This window comes from Polypterus senegalus, chromosome 6 (assembly GCF_016835505.1).
Source record: "Polypterus senegalus isolate Bchr_013 chromosome 6, ASM1683550v1, whole genome shotgun sequence".
Taxonomy (NCBI): domain Eukaryota; kingdom Metazoa; phylum Chordata; class Cladistia; order Polypteriformes; family Polypteridae; genus Polypterus; species Polypterus senegalus.
In genome coordinates this window covers 73,380,182-73,398,959 of record NC_053159.1, presented here as the reverse complement: position 1 = coordinate 73,398,959, position 18,778 = coordinate 73,380,182, and the positions used below count along the sequence as shown (strand labels likewise).

At 37.5% G+C, this 18,778-nt stretch overlaps 1 protein-coding gene across 1 annotated transcript in view; it reads right to left on the bottom strand.

Moving 5' to 3' along the window:
• vps8 (VPS8 subunit of CORVET complex) overlaps positions 1 to 18,778 on the bottom strand; it is a 740,642-nt gene that overhangs the window by 93,001 nt on the left and 628,863 nt on the right. Inside the window, exon 47 of the mRNA XM_039755059.1 lies at positions 14,642 to 14,722. Within this exon, the coding sequence (XP_039610993.1) occupies positions 14,642 to 14,722 (81 nt within the window). The remainder of the gene's footprint in view (positions 1 to 14,641; positions 14,723 to 18,778) is intronic.

The following is an 18,778-nucleotide window of genomic DNA, read 5'->3' as shown; positions in this document are numbered from 1 at the left end:
GGCTCTGGCTTCGGCCACTCAAGGACATTCACAGAGTTGTCCTCAAGCCACTCCTTTGATATCTTGGCTGTGTGCTAAGCATCGCCCCAGTCTGAGGTCAAGAGCGCTCTGGAGCAGGTTTTCATCCAAGATGTCTCTGTACATTGCTGCAGTCATCGTTCCCTTTATCCTGACTAGTCTCCCAGTTCCTGCCACTGAAAAACATCCCCACAGCATGATGCTGCCACCACCATGCTTCACTGTAGGGATGGTATTGGCCTGGTGATGAATGGTGCCTGGTTTCCTCCAAATGTGACGCCTGGCATTCACACCAAAGAGTTCAATCTTTGTCTCATCAGACCAGAGAATTTTGTTTCTCATGGTCTGAGAGTCCTTCAGGTGCCTTTTGGCAAACTCCAGACGGGCTTCCATGGAGGAGTGGCTTCCGTCTGGACAGTCTACCATACAGACCTGATTGGTGGGTTGCTGCAGAGATGGTTGTCCTTCTGGAAGGTTCTCCTCTCTTCACAGAGGACCTCTGGAGCTCTGACAGATTGACCATCGGGTTCTTGGTCACCTCCCTGACTAAGGCCCTTCTCCCCCGATCGCTCAGTTTAGATGGCCGGCCAGCTCCAGGAAGAGTCCTGGTGGTTTCGAACTTCTTCCACTTATGGATGATGGAGGCCACTGTGCTCATTGGGACCTTCAAAGCAGTAAAAATTTTTCTGTAACCTTTCCCAGATTTGTGCCTCGAGACAATCCTGTCTCGGAGGTCTACAGACAATTCCTTTGACTTCATGCTTGGATTGTGCTCTGACATGAACTGTCAACTGTGGGACCTTATATAGACAGGTGTGTGCCTTTCCAAATCATGTCCAATCAACTGAATTTACCACAGGTGGACTCCAATTAAGCTGCAGAAACATCTCATGGATGATCAGGGGAAACAGGATGCACCTGAGCTCAATTTGGAGCTTCATGGCAAAGGCTGTGAATACTTACAGTATGTACATGTGCTTCCTCAGTTTATTGATTTTTAATAAATTTGCAAAAATCACAAGTAAACTTTTTTCACGTTGTCATTATGGGGTGTTGTGTGTAGAATTCTGAGGAAAAAAATTAATTTAATCCATTTTGGAATAAGGTTGTAACATAACAAAATGTGAAAAAAGTGATGCGCCGTGAATACTTTCCGGATGCACTGTGTATGTATATATATATATATATATATATATATATATATATATATATATATATATATATATATATATATATATATATATATATATATATATATATATACACACACACACACTTATTTTTATACTAGGGGGCTTTGCCCCCTGCTTGCTTCATTCACCAATCCCCCAGGCCTGTGCTATGCGCTAGCCTTTTTGCAGTTCTGATGCTCGTGTATGGGGATTCAGATGTACAATTTAAACAGATTTTTATTTTCATGGGAATTGTTACATATGCATCAATGCAACCTGATTGAATTTCGTTTCTTTCTCTCTATTAAATTAAATGACTTTTTCAAATGTTTGGCTCTGAGATTTGTTAATTGTCTTTGCAAAACCTATTCTAACTGGAAACTGTTAACGTTTTAAAATGAACGACATATCAAGATCTCCTTCAATGTCTAATATTATCCACGGAAGATGTACTACATTACCTTTCTTGGATACATCCTTCTTTCTACAGTAATTTGTGTGTTGTAAGACTGGCCATTCTTAACAGTTGTAGATATTCTTTGGGATATTTTAACTTGTTGTTTTCATCTTCCGCACGATCACCAACAACTGTTTCAGCATAGACTATTGATACACATTTAACCAATTTGCTGTGTACTCATTTTTTATGTTGGTAACCCTTTGTGATGAAATTCTTCAATAAGATTTGAACATAAAACGTCTTCTTTATTTGGGAACTTAAAGTGAGTGTATAAGAGGTGAGAGCGCAGGAAGTGTTACTGACAAAAGCATTCACACGAATGAGAGTTGAGAAAATCTCAAGGCAAAAGTCTTGTCTTGAGGGACTTGAAAAAATCTCTCTTCCAAAAAGTCTTGTTGCGTTGAAGGATTTTTTTTATATAATAGAGAGATATATATGCCAAGTTACAATTCATTTGTTATGGGATTCATTAAAGCTGTGTTAATGTTTGTGATGCCCTACATTTATTACTTAAAATATTTGTGATGGGCCGTCTTTTGGAATGACAGAGACATAACAACTGGACAAACGGACAGACACACAGGCACTTATCCTTTCTTTAAGGTGGACTGGACTAACTAATTCTCTTACAAACAATATTTGAATAAGAGGATAATACAGCAACACTAACATCCTAACATACTATTTGCTGTCTGGTTAATATTTGAGCACTATCTTAGTGGAGATCATAAATCTATTCTTCTAGCACAAGGACTCAAGTGAGGAGCCAAGAAATGTGCACATGTCCTTGTTCTTTCAGAAACTGTTGTTTTGATGATTTGCTGCTTTATTGCTGTGCTTTATTGGCTGCTGGTTTGAAAATGGTAAAAGGTGCTATTTTTTGCTTGCGCTTGATTAATCTCTCCTGCACTGCCTGTTTCAAGATGTGTGTGTTTATGTGCATTTTTGAGATAGCAACAGGCTTTAAGATTAATGAACCTCTTGCAAAATTCATGTTCATGGCAGTACATTTTGAGCAACTTACCTTTAAGCCTACTCTGTATCCTTCACTCACATTCTTTTGCTTTTTACTTTAAAGGGAGGCCTTTAATATTTTTTCTGGCAATTCAAGACATGGGGTCTTGAGTTACCATGCACTAACATGCATATCTTGTTCCAGATACACCATGTAAATGGAAAGGTGTAAAATACAAGGTCAATTCGTGGACTGCCTGTCAATGTGTAAAATGTAGATATATCTCTCCACTTCTGTTATAGTATGTGGAATAGTGGGTCTGTGGCTAAGCAGTAGTGGCCAGTTTTAAATAAATAAATAGCTGTCTTGATCTCCATGGGTGTGTGTGCTCACGTGGCTGTGGGAGGTTGGTGGGGTAGTTAAGATGACGAACACCTGCATTGGCTTTCCATGGTCTGCTGATGAGACACAGTACTCACAGAAGCAAAATGAAAGAACAGAAAAAGAGATGAAAATGAAAGGAAAGAAAGAAATGAGGTTAAAAGGCAGGGGAAAAGAAAGCAGGGATGTGGAAGAGTCGGCCAGAGAAAGAGTGCGAGCAAGCAAGTGAGAGAAGGCAGGCAGCCAGAAGGAGAGCCTTTGGGAAAGCATGTGGTCAACTCTCAGGGCTGAACAGAGTCAGTCCCCCTCAGTATTTTGATGAAGTAGGAAGTGACACATAACTTGCGCCAACCCAAGTCCGAGAAGACAGTGGGAGTCAGGGAGGCTCAGAATTGGGAGCCCTGTCAGGACCACAATCCTCGTTTTAGAAGAGGTTTGGATGGGTCGCCCCTTCTGGAAGCCATGAAGCAGCAGGGACCAGAACCTGGGGAAGGATGGCTGTGTTTGTCGGTGGGTGTCTCCCTTTTTGGAAGATCCCGTTCGGGGTCAGTAGAGGAGATGCGAGTTTTAAAAGAATACACTGGGAGTTGTGATTTTAGACAAGTTTCTTGTCTTAGCATTTTAGTTTCATTTATAATGGATCATTTATGGGATTGTTTTTAACCTTCACACGCTCACTGGCTTTTATGGATTATTTATTTATTGGAAGAATTTGTACTGCCCTATTTATTTGAATAACTGCTGGTCTGGTCTGATTTTGTGTTAATAAAAGCACTATATCCCTTTTGCACATACCCTTTACTATGTGTGTATCCTCATCTCCTCAGTTACAGTATCAACGGTGGCAGGTTTAAGAGGCTCCAAGAGAAGAGTGGGAGTATGGAACCAACCCACACCATCACACAGTACTTCTGATGTAATTGTAAGGATGCTGAAGAACTAACTTCCCCACTAAAGTAGCTAAGCTATGAACATGATGACATGATACACTGGCTGTAAATAAAATATTTAAACTTTGCTTCTTACATTTAGATTTTCTGCACATGTTAAAGACTATATTAAAATCAACATAAATACACATTTTACAAACTCACATTTAAGAACATGTTATCGAACTTTTTTATTGAATTATATATCAGCTTAGGCTGGAGAGTGCAGCTTTCCTTTTAAAGCTCTGACAAAGCATTACTGCTGTTAGGCTGCATTTTCTCCTTAGCAACAAAGCAGCTGCCATTTAAGTGCTACTTGAGGATACAAATCATAATTATGAAGACAAAAAGGCACAATGAAGGATTTTATCAGTCTTAAAGGGTAAACAAATCATTAACAAATGAAATTTAATTTAGGACTAATTTTATTAATTATTATTTATATCCTGTACTATACTGTATTACTATTACTCAGTTCTTAACATAGGTATTTTATAAGAATTACCCTCTATTGTTTTAATCTTTGCTAGCTTTTGTTACCAGTGAAACAGAGCCACACCCACTCTCCATTTTACAACTTCACACAGATTCTCCTATTCAGACCTTATTAAGCTGAGATAAGGGACTTTCTGCTTACTGACTTGGAGACCCCTGACTCAAGGCCCCATTCAACTGGTTAGGCAGGTACTTACTGATAGGGTGCTGGGATGGGTTCATGCACAGATTCTCAGTCTGATAACATGGAACAGAGAGGCTCTTGGGGGGCTCGGGCTTGAGGGGATGGGGGATTAGGCACAAGCAGATTTGAAAGTTAAACAGGCCGAAGTTTGTAGATTGAATATCATAATATTTTCTTAATATTTCTACTGCCAGGGCATTAGCAATGCTAATTTTGCAAATTAGTCACAATAAAGAGACAGTAAAACATTTGTGTAACGTGGTTTTAAAAAACATTTTCTTTGATTTCCACCGTAGGCACAACTCTGACAATTTGAGAGCATACATCCTTTCAAAGACAAAAGGCAGATTATCCTATCTGAATAGGTGCCACAGTAGAACATCTGAAAAATAAAAACGATTAATTTTGAAACCATACTTTTTTTTTTTTCTTTTGCTACCTATCTACAGTTAGGTCTTTAACAGAATGACACTCAAATGTCAGTGAGCCAAACACACAAGTTAACCATAACTCCAAACATAAAACATGAGAACTTGCAGCACTTTCTCTGAGAGCAACATTGTCTTGACAATGCTGTTCAGCTGACGAGCAATGAAAGCTGCAAGCACCACAGTTACTGAGGACCTACAACTGCACACCATTATAGAGGGTGATATAAGAATACAAGCTTGGGTGGTTTTAAGGCTGATGAAATTCATTGTAAATAAATGTTAGATATTACACGTAAGCAGTAGAAATGTTAGACTTGAATAGACATTGGAAGCCTTACACATGAAATTAGTCCTCATCAGAAGAATTTAGAAGTTATATTGGACTCTTCGCTACCTACATCCAGAACGTGTTTAGACTAAAAGACTAAAAAGACTAACAGAATGCTAGGTTACATAGCATGATGGGTAGAGTACAAGTCCAGGAGGGCTATCATTAACAATAGAATTACCAGAGCCTACGAAAAAACTCGTAATTCCGTCCCACCTTAAATCGCTTCTTAAATCCCTTCACACCTCTCCGCCAGCATCCTTTGTCCTCTAAATGTGCTGATAAAGAGAAGCTAGGAGCAGCCGGCTATTCCATCCCCCCACCAATTTAGAACGTACATGAACTTCTCCCAGCTCATGCCTTGATTGAGTATCTGGGAGTGAAGTGGAGTTTTAGAGTGGAAATAATAGATCGTTATTTGGAACACACGCATTTCATGTCTGTTCCGTTTCTACAGTAATCTGTGTAAACACATTGTTAAAACAGAAACTTTTTTATATTCTACTAGTAGATGACAAAATGTAGGCATAAACTATATAATGTATGAAGCCTGAAGTCCAAATATCAAAGAAACATTTTCACAAAAGATACAAATATAACACAACAATTGCGCTTTTATTCAAAAATATAACTGCAGAAACAAAAAGCCGCCTTAACATGCGACATTGACACCCATTTATTGTAACTGCCTCTGTGGTACAATAGAATCAGTTCCCGCCTCAGAATCAAAAGGTCGTGAGTTTGATCCTGCACCAGTCCAATTTGAGAAGTAAACTGCTCTTAGTCTTACTATTTTTTGAGTAAAAGCATACATTTGATTTCAGTCTGTAACAGCCAGTGCAATTTATGATCCTTGTAAAGGATAGCTTTTTTTTTTTAATTCACTTTTCATTTTCTCACTCGCATTCAGAATCAACCCATACAACCCCATCTGACATGGCTGTTTTCACATAAAGACGCGCTATAGCTCTGCAGTGTACCACGATGCATACTAACGCCGCCCCCCAAGGGTTCTGACACACAAACACTGGCGAAGCTGCATTCTTCGTATCTCATCGTCACTTGATTTTCTTTTTATTCAGTTTTACTGAGTGTTCTTGCCAGTCCCCGCATGTTGCTGTATGCTGTTTCTTTTGTACTCCAGGACATGCAGAGGAAAGAATGGTAAAAAGCAGTAACTTCGCCGCTATATGCAATAATCAGACACTCCCCATCTGCCTGTGTCGCTCAAACCCAGGAACATATGTTGGTGTAAAAGTATAACAAAAGTGCACTTTTATTCAAGTGCACTTTTTCCATCGCCTTTTCCTGTAAGAAGCAATGTACACACTTCTCTCTATGCTGTGGTTTCTATGACACACCTGAAAGAAAGAGACAATATATGTGAAAATATCATCGCACTAATGCAATATTATTTGAAAACGAACAGCGTCAGATCGGGTGTGAATTTATGCAGGAACTGGAAATTCTCTGATGTGGGACCTTCCCCCAGGGAAGAAAGTATAGTGTCAGGTGCTCATTCAGTGTAATAGGAACCATAGCACAGAGAGGTGTGTACACTGCAACAAGTACACGTGTCGTAAATGTAGGAAGGACGGTCCTTGGGTATGTGGGAACTGTTAAATATTTGAATGTGATGATTTTATATAGCACGGAATGGAAATCAGCACTTTGTAGCATTGCACCATGCAAGCTGTCGTATCAATCGCCTACTGTAACTTGCTTTCTTTTTTCTTCAGTTATACAGGTAGTCTTGAATAAAAGTGCACTTGTTTTGTTTGCGAAATGAAGTGTCTGCGTGCACTTTTCGTGGCATTACACTTGTATTTTTTGAGCATGCCCGTTTGAGCATGCTCAAACACAGGAACATATGTTGGTGTAAAAGTATAACAAAACAACGGGCAGATGGGGAGTGTCTGATGATTGCATATAGCGCCGAAGTTACTGCTCTTTACCATTCTCTTCTCTGCATGTCCTGGAGTACAAAAGAAACAGCATACAGCAACATGCGGGGACTGGCAGGAACACTCAATAAAACTGAATAAAAAGAAAATCAAGTGATGGTGAGATACGAAGAAGGCAGCTTCGCCAGCGTCTGTGTGTCAGAACCCTTTTTGGCTTAGCATGCATCGTGGTACACTGCAAGGCTATAGCACGTCTTTATGTGAAAACAGCCGTGTCAGATGATGTTGTATGGATTGATTCTGAACGCGACTGAGAGAGTGAAAAGTGAAAAAAAAAAAGCTAACCTTTACAAGGTTCATAAAATGCACCGGCTGTTACAGACTGAAATCAAATGTATGCTTTTACTCAATAATAGTAAGACTAAGAGCAGTTTATTTCTCAAAACGGACTGGTGCAGGATCGAACTTGCGACCTTTTGATTCCCAGGCGAGAACTGATTCTATTGCACCACAGAGGCAGTTACAATAAACTGCTGTCAATGTTGCATGTTAAGGCGGCTTTTTGTTTCTGCAGTTATATTTTTGAATAAAAGCGCAATTGTTGTGTTATATTTGTATCTTTTGTGAAAATGTTTCTTTGATATTTGGACTTCAGGCTTCATACATTATATAGTTTATGCCTACATTTTGTCATCTACTAGTAGAATATAAAAAAGTTTCTGTTTTAACAATGTGTTTACACAGATTACTGTAGAAACGGAACAGACATGAAATGCGTGTGTTCCAAATAACGATCTTTTATTTCCACTCTAAAACTCCACTTCACTCCCAGATACTCAATCAAGGCATGAGCTGAGAGAAGTTAGTGCACGTTCTAAATTGGTGGGGGGATGGAATAGCCGGCTGCTCCTAGCTTCTCTTTATCAGCACATTTAGAAGACAAAGGACGCTGGCGGAGAGATGTGAAGGGATTTAAGAAGCGATTTAAGGTGGGACGGAATTACGAGTTTTTTCGTAGGCTCTGGTAATTCTAGTGTTAAGCTTAGTTATGAGGAAAAACCGAATAAAAGAGCTAAAACTCTTAAATGTTAAGAAATGACATGATTGTTATGAAAGGAATTAGTACAGTGGATCGTGACAGTTATTTGTTAAACAAGAACACATGAACACAGTTTGAAACTTGTTAAGAGCAAATTAGGTAGTTTTTCTCCACACACAGACCCATCGACACATGGAGTAAGCTGCCAATTAGTGTGGTAGAAAGAATGGACTTGATTTTCAAAACTTGACTTGATGTTATTTTGGAGGAAGAGTCTAGGACTGGTGAGCTTTGTTGCCTGAATGGCCAGTTCTCATCAAACATTTTGTAAATGTCTAATATATACAGTGGTGTGAAAAACTATTTGCCCCCTTCCTGATTTATTATTCTTTTGCATGTTTGTCACACAAAATGTTTCTGATCATCAAACACATTTAACCATTAGTCAAATATAACACAAGTAAACACAAAATGCAGTTTTTAAATGATGGTTTTTATTATTTAGGGAGAATTATATAGGGAGAAAAAATCCAAACCTACATGGCCCTGTGTGAAAAAGTAATTGCCCCCTGAACCTAATAACTGGTTGGGCCACCCTTAGCAGCAATAACTGCAATCAAGCGTTTGCGATAACTTGCAATGAGTCTTTACAGCTCTGGAGGAATTTTGGCCCACTCATCTTTGCAGAATTGTTGTAATTCAGCTTTATTTGAGGGTTTTCTAGCATGAACCGCCTTTTTAAGGTCATGCCATAGCATCTCAATTGGATTCAGGTCAGGACTTTGACTAGGCCACTCCAAAGTCTTCATTTTGTTTTTCTTCAGCCATTCAGAGGTGCATTTGCTGGTGTGTTTTGGGTCATTGTCCTGTTGCAGCACCCAAGATCGCGTCAGCTTGAGTTGACGAACAGATGGCCGGACATTCTCCTTCAGGATTTTTTGGTAGACAGTAGAATTCATGGTTCCATCTATCACAGCAAGCCTTCCAGGTCCTGAAGCAGCAAAACAACCCCAGACCATCACACTACCACCACCATATTTTACTGTTGGTATGATGTTCTTTTCTGAAATGCTGTGTTCCTTTTACGCCAGATGTAACAGGACATTTGCCTTCCAAAAGTTCAACTTTTGTCTCATCAGTCCACAAGGTATTTTCCCAAAAGTCTTGGCAATCATTGAGATGTTTCTTAGCAAAATTGAGACGAGCCCTAATGTTCTTTTTGCTTAACAGTGGTTTGCATCTTGGAAATCTGCCATGCAGGCCGTTTTTGCCCAGTCTCTTTCTTATGGTGGAGTCGTGAACACTGACCTTAATTGAGGCAAGTGAGGCCTGCAGTTCTTTAGACGTTGTCCTGGGGTCTTTGTGACCTCTTGGATGAGTCGTCTCTGCGCTCTTGGGGTAATTTTGGTCGGCCGGCCACTCCTGGGAAGGTTCACCACTGTTCCATGTTTTGCCATTTGTGGATAATGGCTCTCACTGTGGTTCGCTGGAGTCCCAAAGCTTTAGAAATGGCTTTATAACCTTTACCAGACTGATAGATCTCAATTTCTTTTGTTCTCATTTGTTCCTGAATTTCTTTGGATCTTGGCATGATGTCTAGCTTTTGAGGTGCTTTTGGTCTACTTCTCTGTGTCAGGCAGCTCCTATTTAAGTGATTTCTTGATTGAAACAGGTGTGGCAGTAATCAGGCCTGGGGTGGCTACGAAATTGAACTCAGGTGTGATACACCACAGTTAGGTTATTTTTTTAACAAGGGGGCAATTACTTTTTCACACAGGGCCATGTAAGTTTGGGTTTTTTTTCTCCCTAAATAATAAAAACCATCATTTAAAAACTGCATTTTGTGTTTACTTGTGTTATATTTGACTAATAGTTAAATGTGTTTGATGATCAGAAACATTTTGTGTGACAAACATGCAAAAGAATAAGAAATCAGGAAGGGGGCAAATAGTTTTTCACACCACTGTAGTTGAATGAGCACAAGTCCATAGCAAAATTCAGTGTTAAAAATATAGTCTGGAGTTCGATGAATATGAAATCAGAAAGATGAGTGTTTAAAAACCTGCTGGGATAGCTAGAATGCATTTTACAGATTGCCTTCATATGGGAAAGGACAGTGTATATCTTGTTTAGACTAGTGGTCTTATTTTGACTGATGATCTAACATGCCTTTTTGTTTCTCTAATCGGGCTATTGTTGTCTCTGACTTATGTCATTACCATAAAAGTTTGTTTTATTTATACAAGTTCGATTGGGGTCACAGCTTAGAACTTTGCAAAGTTTACAGCAGTAGGTTTATGGTACACCATAAAGTTTTCACATTAGATACCTGCCAGCGAGGGGAGAAAAAGTCAAACCCTGACTGGTAAAGAAAGGAGAGTGAGCAGTAAATGTCGACCTTATCAGACAGTACAGGATTATTCTCAAGTTATGAAAGGTTCTTTTGCTAATAGAATGTCATGTAGAAATCTCATTCTTCATTAAGTGGTTCTGGGATTGAAATAAGGGTAAGTTCTTAATGTAAGTAGTAAATACCTGGGTTTGGCAGTAACTTCAAATGCTTCTCCAGCATCATGGGAGGCCAGTAACACAGAGTCAGAACAAACCTTATTCAAGATTTTAGTGGCAGTGATTGCAAGCATCCATTAAGGTGGCTGATGATTGTTATGTCATTAATACTATTGACCCATGGCTGGTTTTCTTTCAGCAAAGGTAATGGGACAATCTTCAGATTTGAATTAAAATTGCTACCAGTTCAAAAATTTTGCAATTGTAATAAAAAGGGTAGTTTGGTGAGGTCAGAGTCAGTGACTTTCATGCAGCCTGAAAAAGGTTTCGGCAAAACATTCATTAACTAAGAAAGGGTCACTGGAAATTTGCCTGTCATTTTCAGTAAGAGCTGGAAAACAGTGTTGACTGGGAATACCGTCTTAATTAGAAAAGAGTACTGGAAGTGTTTCATTACCTTTGTATATATACTGGTATCATCAAACCTTACAGGCAGGTCCTTCATATTCAACATGCTGTTGCTGAATATTTAGCTCTCAGCAACATAGTAAAACTGGCAAAATGTGGTTTAATAAAATATATAAGCATAATATTTATAAGCATAATAAAATATCAACCAAAAAAGAGTACTCTGTCAGTAATACAGTATGTACTGTGTAATTAGAACTACTACAAGAAATAAGAATAATGTATACTATAAATAAACTGAAATTTATATACAATTATCCCATAAAATACAATATATAAAAACATAGGATAGATAAGGCGGAGTGGTGGCTCTGAGGCTAGGGATCTGCACTGGCAATCAGAAGGTTGCTGGTTCGAATCCCGTAAATGCCAAAAGAGACTCTGCTCTGTTGGGCTCTTGAGTAAGGCCCTTAACCTGCAATTGCTGAGCGCTTTGAGTAGTGAGAAATGCACCATATAAATGCAAAAAATTATTATTAAATAGGATTAGGAGACCTTTAGCGTTGAAATAGTGAAAGATAGGCTATTAGGCTCTTCTTTCAACAGTCAAAAGAAATGACCGCCTGAGGCATTGTATACTTCAATAGAGTTTGGAACAGTCCTTGGTTGAATAAACAACATCAAAGACAAGGTCTGAAAGTATGGTACTGCTGTCAAAGTCAAAGGAGACCATTTGACAAGTTATAACAGTGTTTTTAATAAATTCTACCATACTGTATATAGTTATTCCTCTTTATTGGATTTGTCATTGCAGGGCTATTTTATATGAAAGGTTTTGGTTTTGTGCTGGAAATTCACATTTTCCCTTTTCACTAGAAAACCAGTGCTAACAATATAAGGATGCTCCTCCATTCTGTGGATTTGGGGGCATTCGCTATATGCATGTAGTTTTGGTCGTAGCAACATGAGGAGCACTTGACTTGGTAACATCAATACAAAGCATGAAAACAAACAAAGGAACAAGAAAACCATCATTTCTTGAATGTCCCATATAATAAAGTTAAGAAACAATCACATAAGAATCAGAAAAAACAGCTTTCCAAATTAAAGCAAATACACAGAGCAGTGTAAGAAGTTCTTTAGGTAAGTACAATTATGAAATCTTGCAGTTGTTGTCTTGCCAGACCTAAGCAGTTTGTCGGACAGATGAAGAGTAGAAACAGCCAGGCTTAAAACACAAAAACATTTTAAAATGTGCATTTCCTTTAAAAATATTTAAAGTTTACCACAGAAATGTTGATCGCCAAATTAATATATTAAGAAAATATTCAAATCCAAATAATTTTAAAATAGAACGTAATTTATTTCATAAGATTATAATGAAATCTAAAATGAGTTAGACAGTTTAATGTATTCATGGTCAAAAGTCACGGCTAAATTATTTTTTACTGAAACATAATACCACACCACATAAAAACTGTACATCTCATTACTTTTTTACACTAATTATTTTTTTCTGAATTCCATTCTAAATTATGCATTGCTTTTTTTTTTAAAGAATAAGCTTAGTGTTTTGGAAATCAACTTGTGGAATATGTTCATTGGCCCTTGAAAGCTGCATTGTTAAGTAAAGCTGTATTTATAAACAGAAAATACACATTGCTCCTAGCAGATTTACAGTTGCAGGCAGTGATAAACCAGAAGAAATGCAAAACAGTCTTGAAATTTCATATGTTCACTTTGAAGCTCTGAATACTCCTACTTATTGATTTACATCTTGAAACTGCACACATATTGCAAAGGTATGTATCCGTATTGTTCTCACAAACATATATTTTATTTATTCTTGTTCGAGAACACCTTTTTGAAAGTCCAACCTTGTAGTTCATCTCATTTCCCTCTATGATAAACTTTTCCTATGTGGATTCAGGCAGCTAATAGGAACGCCATAGTTACAGTTATACTGGTGGTGAAAATGATTGGCAGACAGTTTTTTCATTTCATTTTTACATCCCAAGTGTGTGCATTTTCAGACATTTTTTGCTGACATGCAATTTCAAACCAAACAGCTACAGACCTGTGTTTTACTTTTCGATTATTTTACCTGACAGCACTTCCAGTTGGCTCTGTAGTACCCTTGACAGGCAGCTGTTTAAACAAAAACTCCATCCAGGCCAATCATTGTGAACAGAGACCACCTATCCTTCCTCCAAAGACTGTTAATCTATATTTTTATTGCCATCAACATACCTCCAGAACGTAGGATTATCCTTTTTTATATATAAATACATTTATTAAAATAAAAATATAGCTTCATGGGCTTCCATGATGAAGCAGCTGCACTAAGATCAATATGTGCAATGTCTAGCATTGGCTGTAGTAGCATAAAGATCTGGACTCTGCAGCAGCTGAAATGTTCTCTGTAGTGATGAATCACATTTCACCAATCAGCAGTCTGATGGATGGGGTTTGTTGGATGCCAGGAGAACACCACCTTCTGGAGTGCATAATGCCTACTGCAAAGTTAGGTGCAGGATGAATAACAGTCTAAAGTTATTTTTTAGGATTAGGTTAGGGCCTTTGGTTCCAGTGAAGAGTACTGTTATTGCTGCAGCATACAAAGACATTTCGGACAACTGTATACTTCTAACTTGTCACTACAGTTTGGGGAAGGCCCTTATTGTTACAGTATGATTGTGTCCTTGTGTACAAAACCAGTTCTATAAAAATGTGGTCTGACGAGTTTAGTGTGGAGGACCTTTTTCTGACCTCAACTCAATTGAGCACCTTTGGGATGAATTGAAACTCTTATTGTGAACCAGGTCTTCTCATCCAACAACAGTACCTGACCTCATACATGTTCTTTATACAGATTGGGCACAGACACGCTCCTAAATCTTGTGGAAAGATATTGCAGAAGAGTGGACCCTGCTATAGCCACACATAGGAGGGCCAACTCCATACTAATGCCAATGAATTTGCAATGGGATGTCCAACAAGCTCATATAGGTGTGATGATCAGGTGTCCACAAACTTTTGGCCATATAGTGTAGATCAGACAATGTCATGGTTAAAATGAATCTGACTGCAGTGCTGTCTCATTTTAGTTTAGCTGACCTTTTTTTTGTTCTATAAAAAAAAAATGTAAAGGTATTTTTGTTCCTTTCGAAAACTCTTTCACCACATTTCTGGTGTTGTGTTTACAACAATTTCAATATTTATCTAAGAAGATACACAGTGAAAGCAACTTAGAACAAAGTACTACCTAAAGCAGACAGCAGCAAATTAATGTATATTTGAAAAAATATTTTAACAATTGAAATTATTAGAGACATTCTTTTTCATTGGCTAAAAACACCGTACAAAGTTTTTCAAACTGTGCAAAGATTTTATAATAAAAAATTTACAACAATAAAAAGGGTTACTTACTCTAGATGACCCTCTGTAAATGCAACAAAGTTGGTCAAATGCCTGACTTTGCTGTGCATCCAATGTCACATCTGAAAAAACCTGAAATGTAAGATAAGATATAAAGAATTAATTAACCTAAATATTTATATTCTAATCAGAACCACTATCCCCTAGTACTTCAGTTGTCTAGTCAGAAAATGTTTCTGTTTATATTTCTAACAGGTAAAAATTTGTTCAGTATTATTAAAGTACAGGGGATGGAAATATATTTAACATACTGTCAGGGACATGCATTTCTTCAGCCATGTATTTTAACACCACATACCCTTCAAACTCCTCAATTAGTTACAATAAAGCACAGGGTATACAATTTGTAAAACAAATTTGGATGGGTAACTGGGATGTGTACTGTGAGCACAGAAGTTTTCATTTACAGTAAGGAACTCTTAACTCAGCTTCTGTTATTTTGTAATTTTTGTATTTTGTTTAATTGTAAAAACAGGAAAAAAATCATAAACATCTGAGAGAAAAAATATGTTTTAGTGAAATTCAGGTGGAACATTTATTTCAGTCTAGCTCTTCAGAATAACATGCAATCTCAACATGCAAAACAGAATGAAGGAAGTGCAATCCTGAGGAGAAAAAGCGGTACAAACTGCTGTTAGGACACAAAGTTGTTTTCCAATGGAATTAGCATGATTTCAAAAACTTACATATGCTACTTGATTGGAATACATAAATTCTGAGGCAAAGAATCACATACAATCAAGATACCTTAAATGATGATGCACTGCAATTGTTGCATACTTTTTTATAAATGAAGAACAAATGGGTTTAAGTGACTAATACAGGGTCACTAATTAAGTGAGAAGAACTTATCATAGTTACTTCAGAAAGAAGAATTCTGCCAAGCTTAATCACCAAAATAAAAATACCAGAATTAGTAAAACTTCTGATCTGTGTTAATGTGCTTGGACTAGGAAATTGGAAAGCTATGGTAAGAAAATAATGCCAGATATTTTATTGAATAGATTATACAAGAGCCATCTTGGCAGAATAGCAGTTAACAAAAATAGACTGTGGGGATTAATGATCATTTATTAGGTAATAATGAATTATTTAAACATCTCTTATTCAAGTAAAAATTTTAATACAGATGGTGTTATATAAGCACGAATAATAAAAGGAAAAGCTTCAGTGAAAACCCCTTTTTTTCTTTTTCTATAAGGACCTTTCAGACATCAGTGGTAAATGTTAAAAGGAATTTATGTGCTAAAGGTTTTATCTGCTCTTTTAAATTGAACACTGATGAACGCAGTAATTGGGAAATTATCAGATGATGAAGTCAGACCTACCAAAATGCTATTGTGACAAGTCTATGGATATTTTTTTCTTTCAAGACAGATTACCATGGTCTCATTTTCATTTCTGAAGTCTAATGAATATCAAGCAGATGTTAAATAATATTAAGATGGAAGACATAATAAACTATTTAAAGTACTGTACTGTGATGAACATGAAGAGGAAGCCTTGTTTGTATTTTTCTACTTGAGTTCTTAGTAGATTACTTTTTGCCTAAACATTTTGGTATTTCCATTTATTAGGTGCCTATTAAATTTATTTTCAAGTGTCATTGCTGTACAAAAATAGGAAAGATAGATTATACCTGTGTATTCATTCAATACGCCCTTATTCTAGAAGAGTTTCAAGTTAAGGAAGGCATGTTTGGCAAAAAAGTAACAAAATAGCACTTTGGTACTTGTCAGGATCACTACACACACATTTCTTTTGTTTGTCAGGTGATGAAGCCTCTCATCTTGTTTAGTACAGGTTTTCAGTAAAACAACTTCCTCTCACCAGGCAGTGCTTGTCAGTCTTGTCTATTTTAGAAAATCAGAAATATTCTGATGAGAAAAAGACATTCACCGCAACAAGCTCATCCATCCTATTCATTGTTCTAAGTATCCTGGAGAGTCTGCCCCAGTTTTTCTGCAGACCTTGACTGTCTCACTTGTTTCTGTCTCTCAAGGTAATTCTGGACAGCTTCAATGATGTTGAGGTTTGGTCGATTTATGCAGGCCATACAGCCCATTGCAGAACACTGTGTTTTTCATCCGTGTACTGCCCTACAGGTCCTCAACGGACCATATGCCTCATATTTGAGCCATAAACTTCAAAGTTTGACAACTGAGCCCAGAGCACTAACTGCCATTGGTCAGCAATCCAGTCCTTATGTTTTTGTGCATTGGTCGGTATATTGGCTTTGATTCCACTTCAGAGGAAGTTCTTTCTGACAGCAAACCTTCCATGAAGACCACCTCACACAAGATTCCTCAGGGCTGTAGAGAGCTGTAATTTGGTTCCAGTGGTTTGTGGGAGTTCAGAGCTGGTAGCAGTGCTGGATTTCTTCATGATATCTAAGGAATGTCAGTTTGATGCATCTCTCATAACTCAGTTTCTGCAGCCCGGCCATTCACTGCATTTCTAGTCCTCACCTTGTCAGTTTATTTGTGCCTCATTAGAAGAGCTTGGACAACTCGTCTTGACACTCCTGTCTACTGTAATACTTCTGCTAGGGAGAGACCTTGCTGATGTAGATGACCACCTTATGTGTTGCTGCTTTGCTCACTTTTGCCACAGTCTAACAATTGATAATTTGAAGGTTAAACTGTTACAGCTGCCATGTCCTCTACCTTTTAATTTGGTCATCTTTCGTCCAGCTCGATTCTTTCTGTACCTGTTCCTGTTTTAGTTTGGTTCATTCAACTATTCATGTCATTGATCTCTGGCTCCTGTTTGGTATCTTTCTTTATTCATGCACTGGGCTAAACACCTGCCTTTCTTAAATTAAATGAAATGTGCCTTAGCTCTGATGGTGCTGCAGTTTTAATTGAAACTGCAGTTCCGAAGTACAGCTTTACTCATGTAGTTGGCGGCGGTGTAGCAAATATTTATGCATTTACATCTTTTGAATATTTTGCCATTGTTATTCAAGGTGTGTCTCAGTCACTTGAATTGTCCATTTACAGACCTCCTAAATAAAATGCATCCTTCATTGGGAGAATTCTCAGACTTAGTATCCATAATAATAATAACTTTGACATGTTCCTATTGGTTGGTGATTTTCACATTTATGTCGATAACCTGTCTGACCTGAAAGTTAGAGATTTCATGAAATTCTTGCACTTGTTTAATCTCAGCCAACACATCAACCAGCCCATAGATATGGGAGGACACACACTGGATTTAGTCATTGCTAAAGGATTAAATGTTGAAGTGAGGCAGGTTGTAGATATTGGTATATAAGACCACTTTTTCATATGCAGAAATACTGATAACTATAATTAATGAGAAGAGTATAGTTAAAAAGTGTTACTTTAAAAGATCTGCAGCTTCAAAGTTTGCTAATATTTTAAACAACCAGTTTGTTTATACTGATTACCTCAACAATGCTAATGATGTTAATAGCAAGGTGGAAACTTTTTATGCTAAGGTAACTATCAACTAAATTGACAGTCCATTATGAAATATTGAAGGCTAAAATAACGGAATATAACAACATAGTCCGCCTTGAGAGGCAGTCCTATTTCTTTAAAATTATAATTGATAATACTGGTAATCGAAGAGCTTTATTCTCAATTATTAATTGTCTTCTAAACCCATTTTACTGAATGGAATGTCTCCTAATAACTACTTGCGAAACCTGTGAGGCTTTTGCTATATTCTTGTTCTGTTATATTTGTACCTTTTGTGAAAGTGTTTGATATTTGGACTTCAGGCTTCATACATTATATAGTTTATGCTTACATTTTGTCATTTACTACTACAATATGAAAAAGTTTCTGTTTTAAAAATGTGTTTACACGGATTACTGTAGAAACGGAACACACGTGAATTGTGTGTATTCCAAATAATGATCTATTATTTCCACTTCACTCCCAGATAATCAATCAAGGCATGAGCTGGGAGAAGTTTGTGCACGTTCTAAGTCGTTGGGGGGATGAAATAGCGGCTATTTGCAGCTTTTCTTTTATCAGCACATTTAGATTAACAAAAGACGCTGGCGGAGAGGTGAGAACGGTTTTAAGAAGCGATTTAAGGTAGGACGAACCTACAAGTTTTTTCGCAGGCTCTGGTAATTCTAGTGTTAAACAC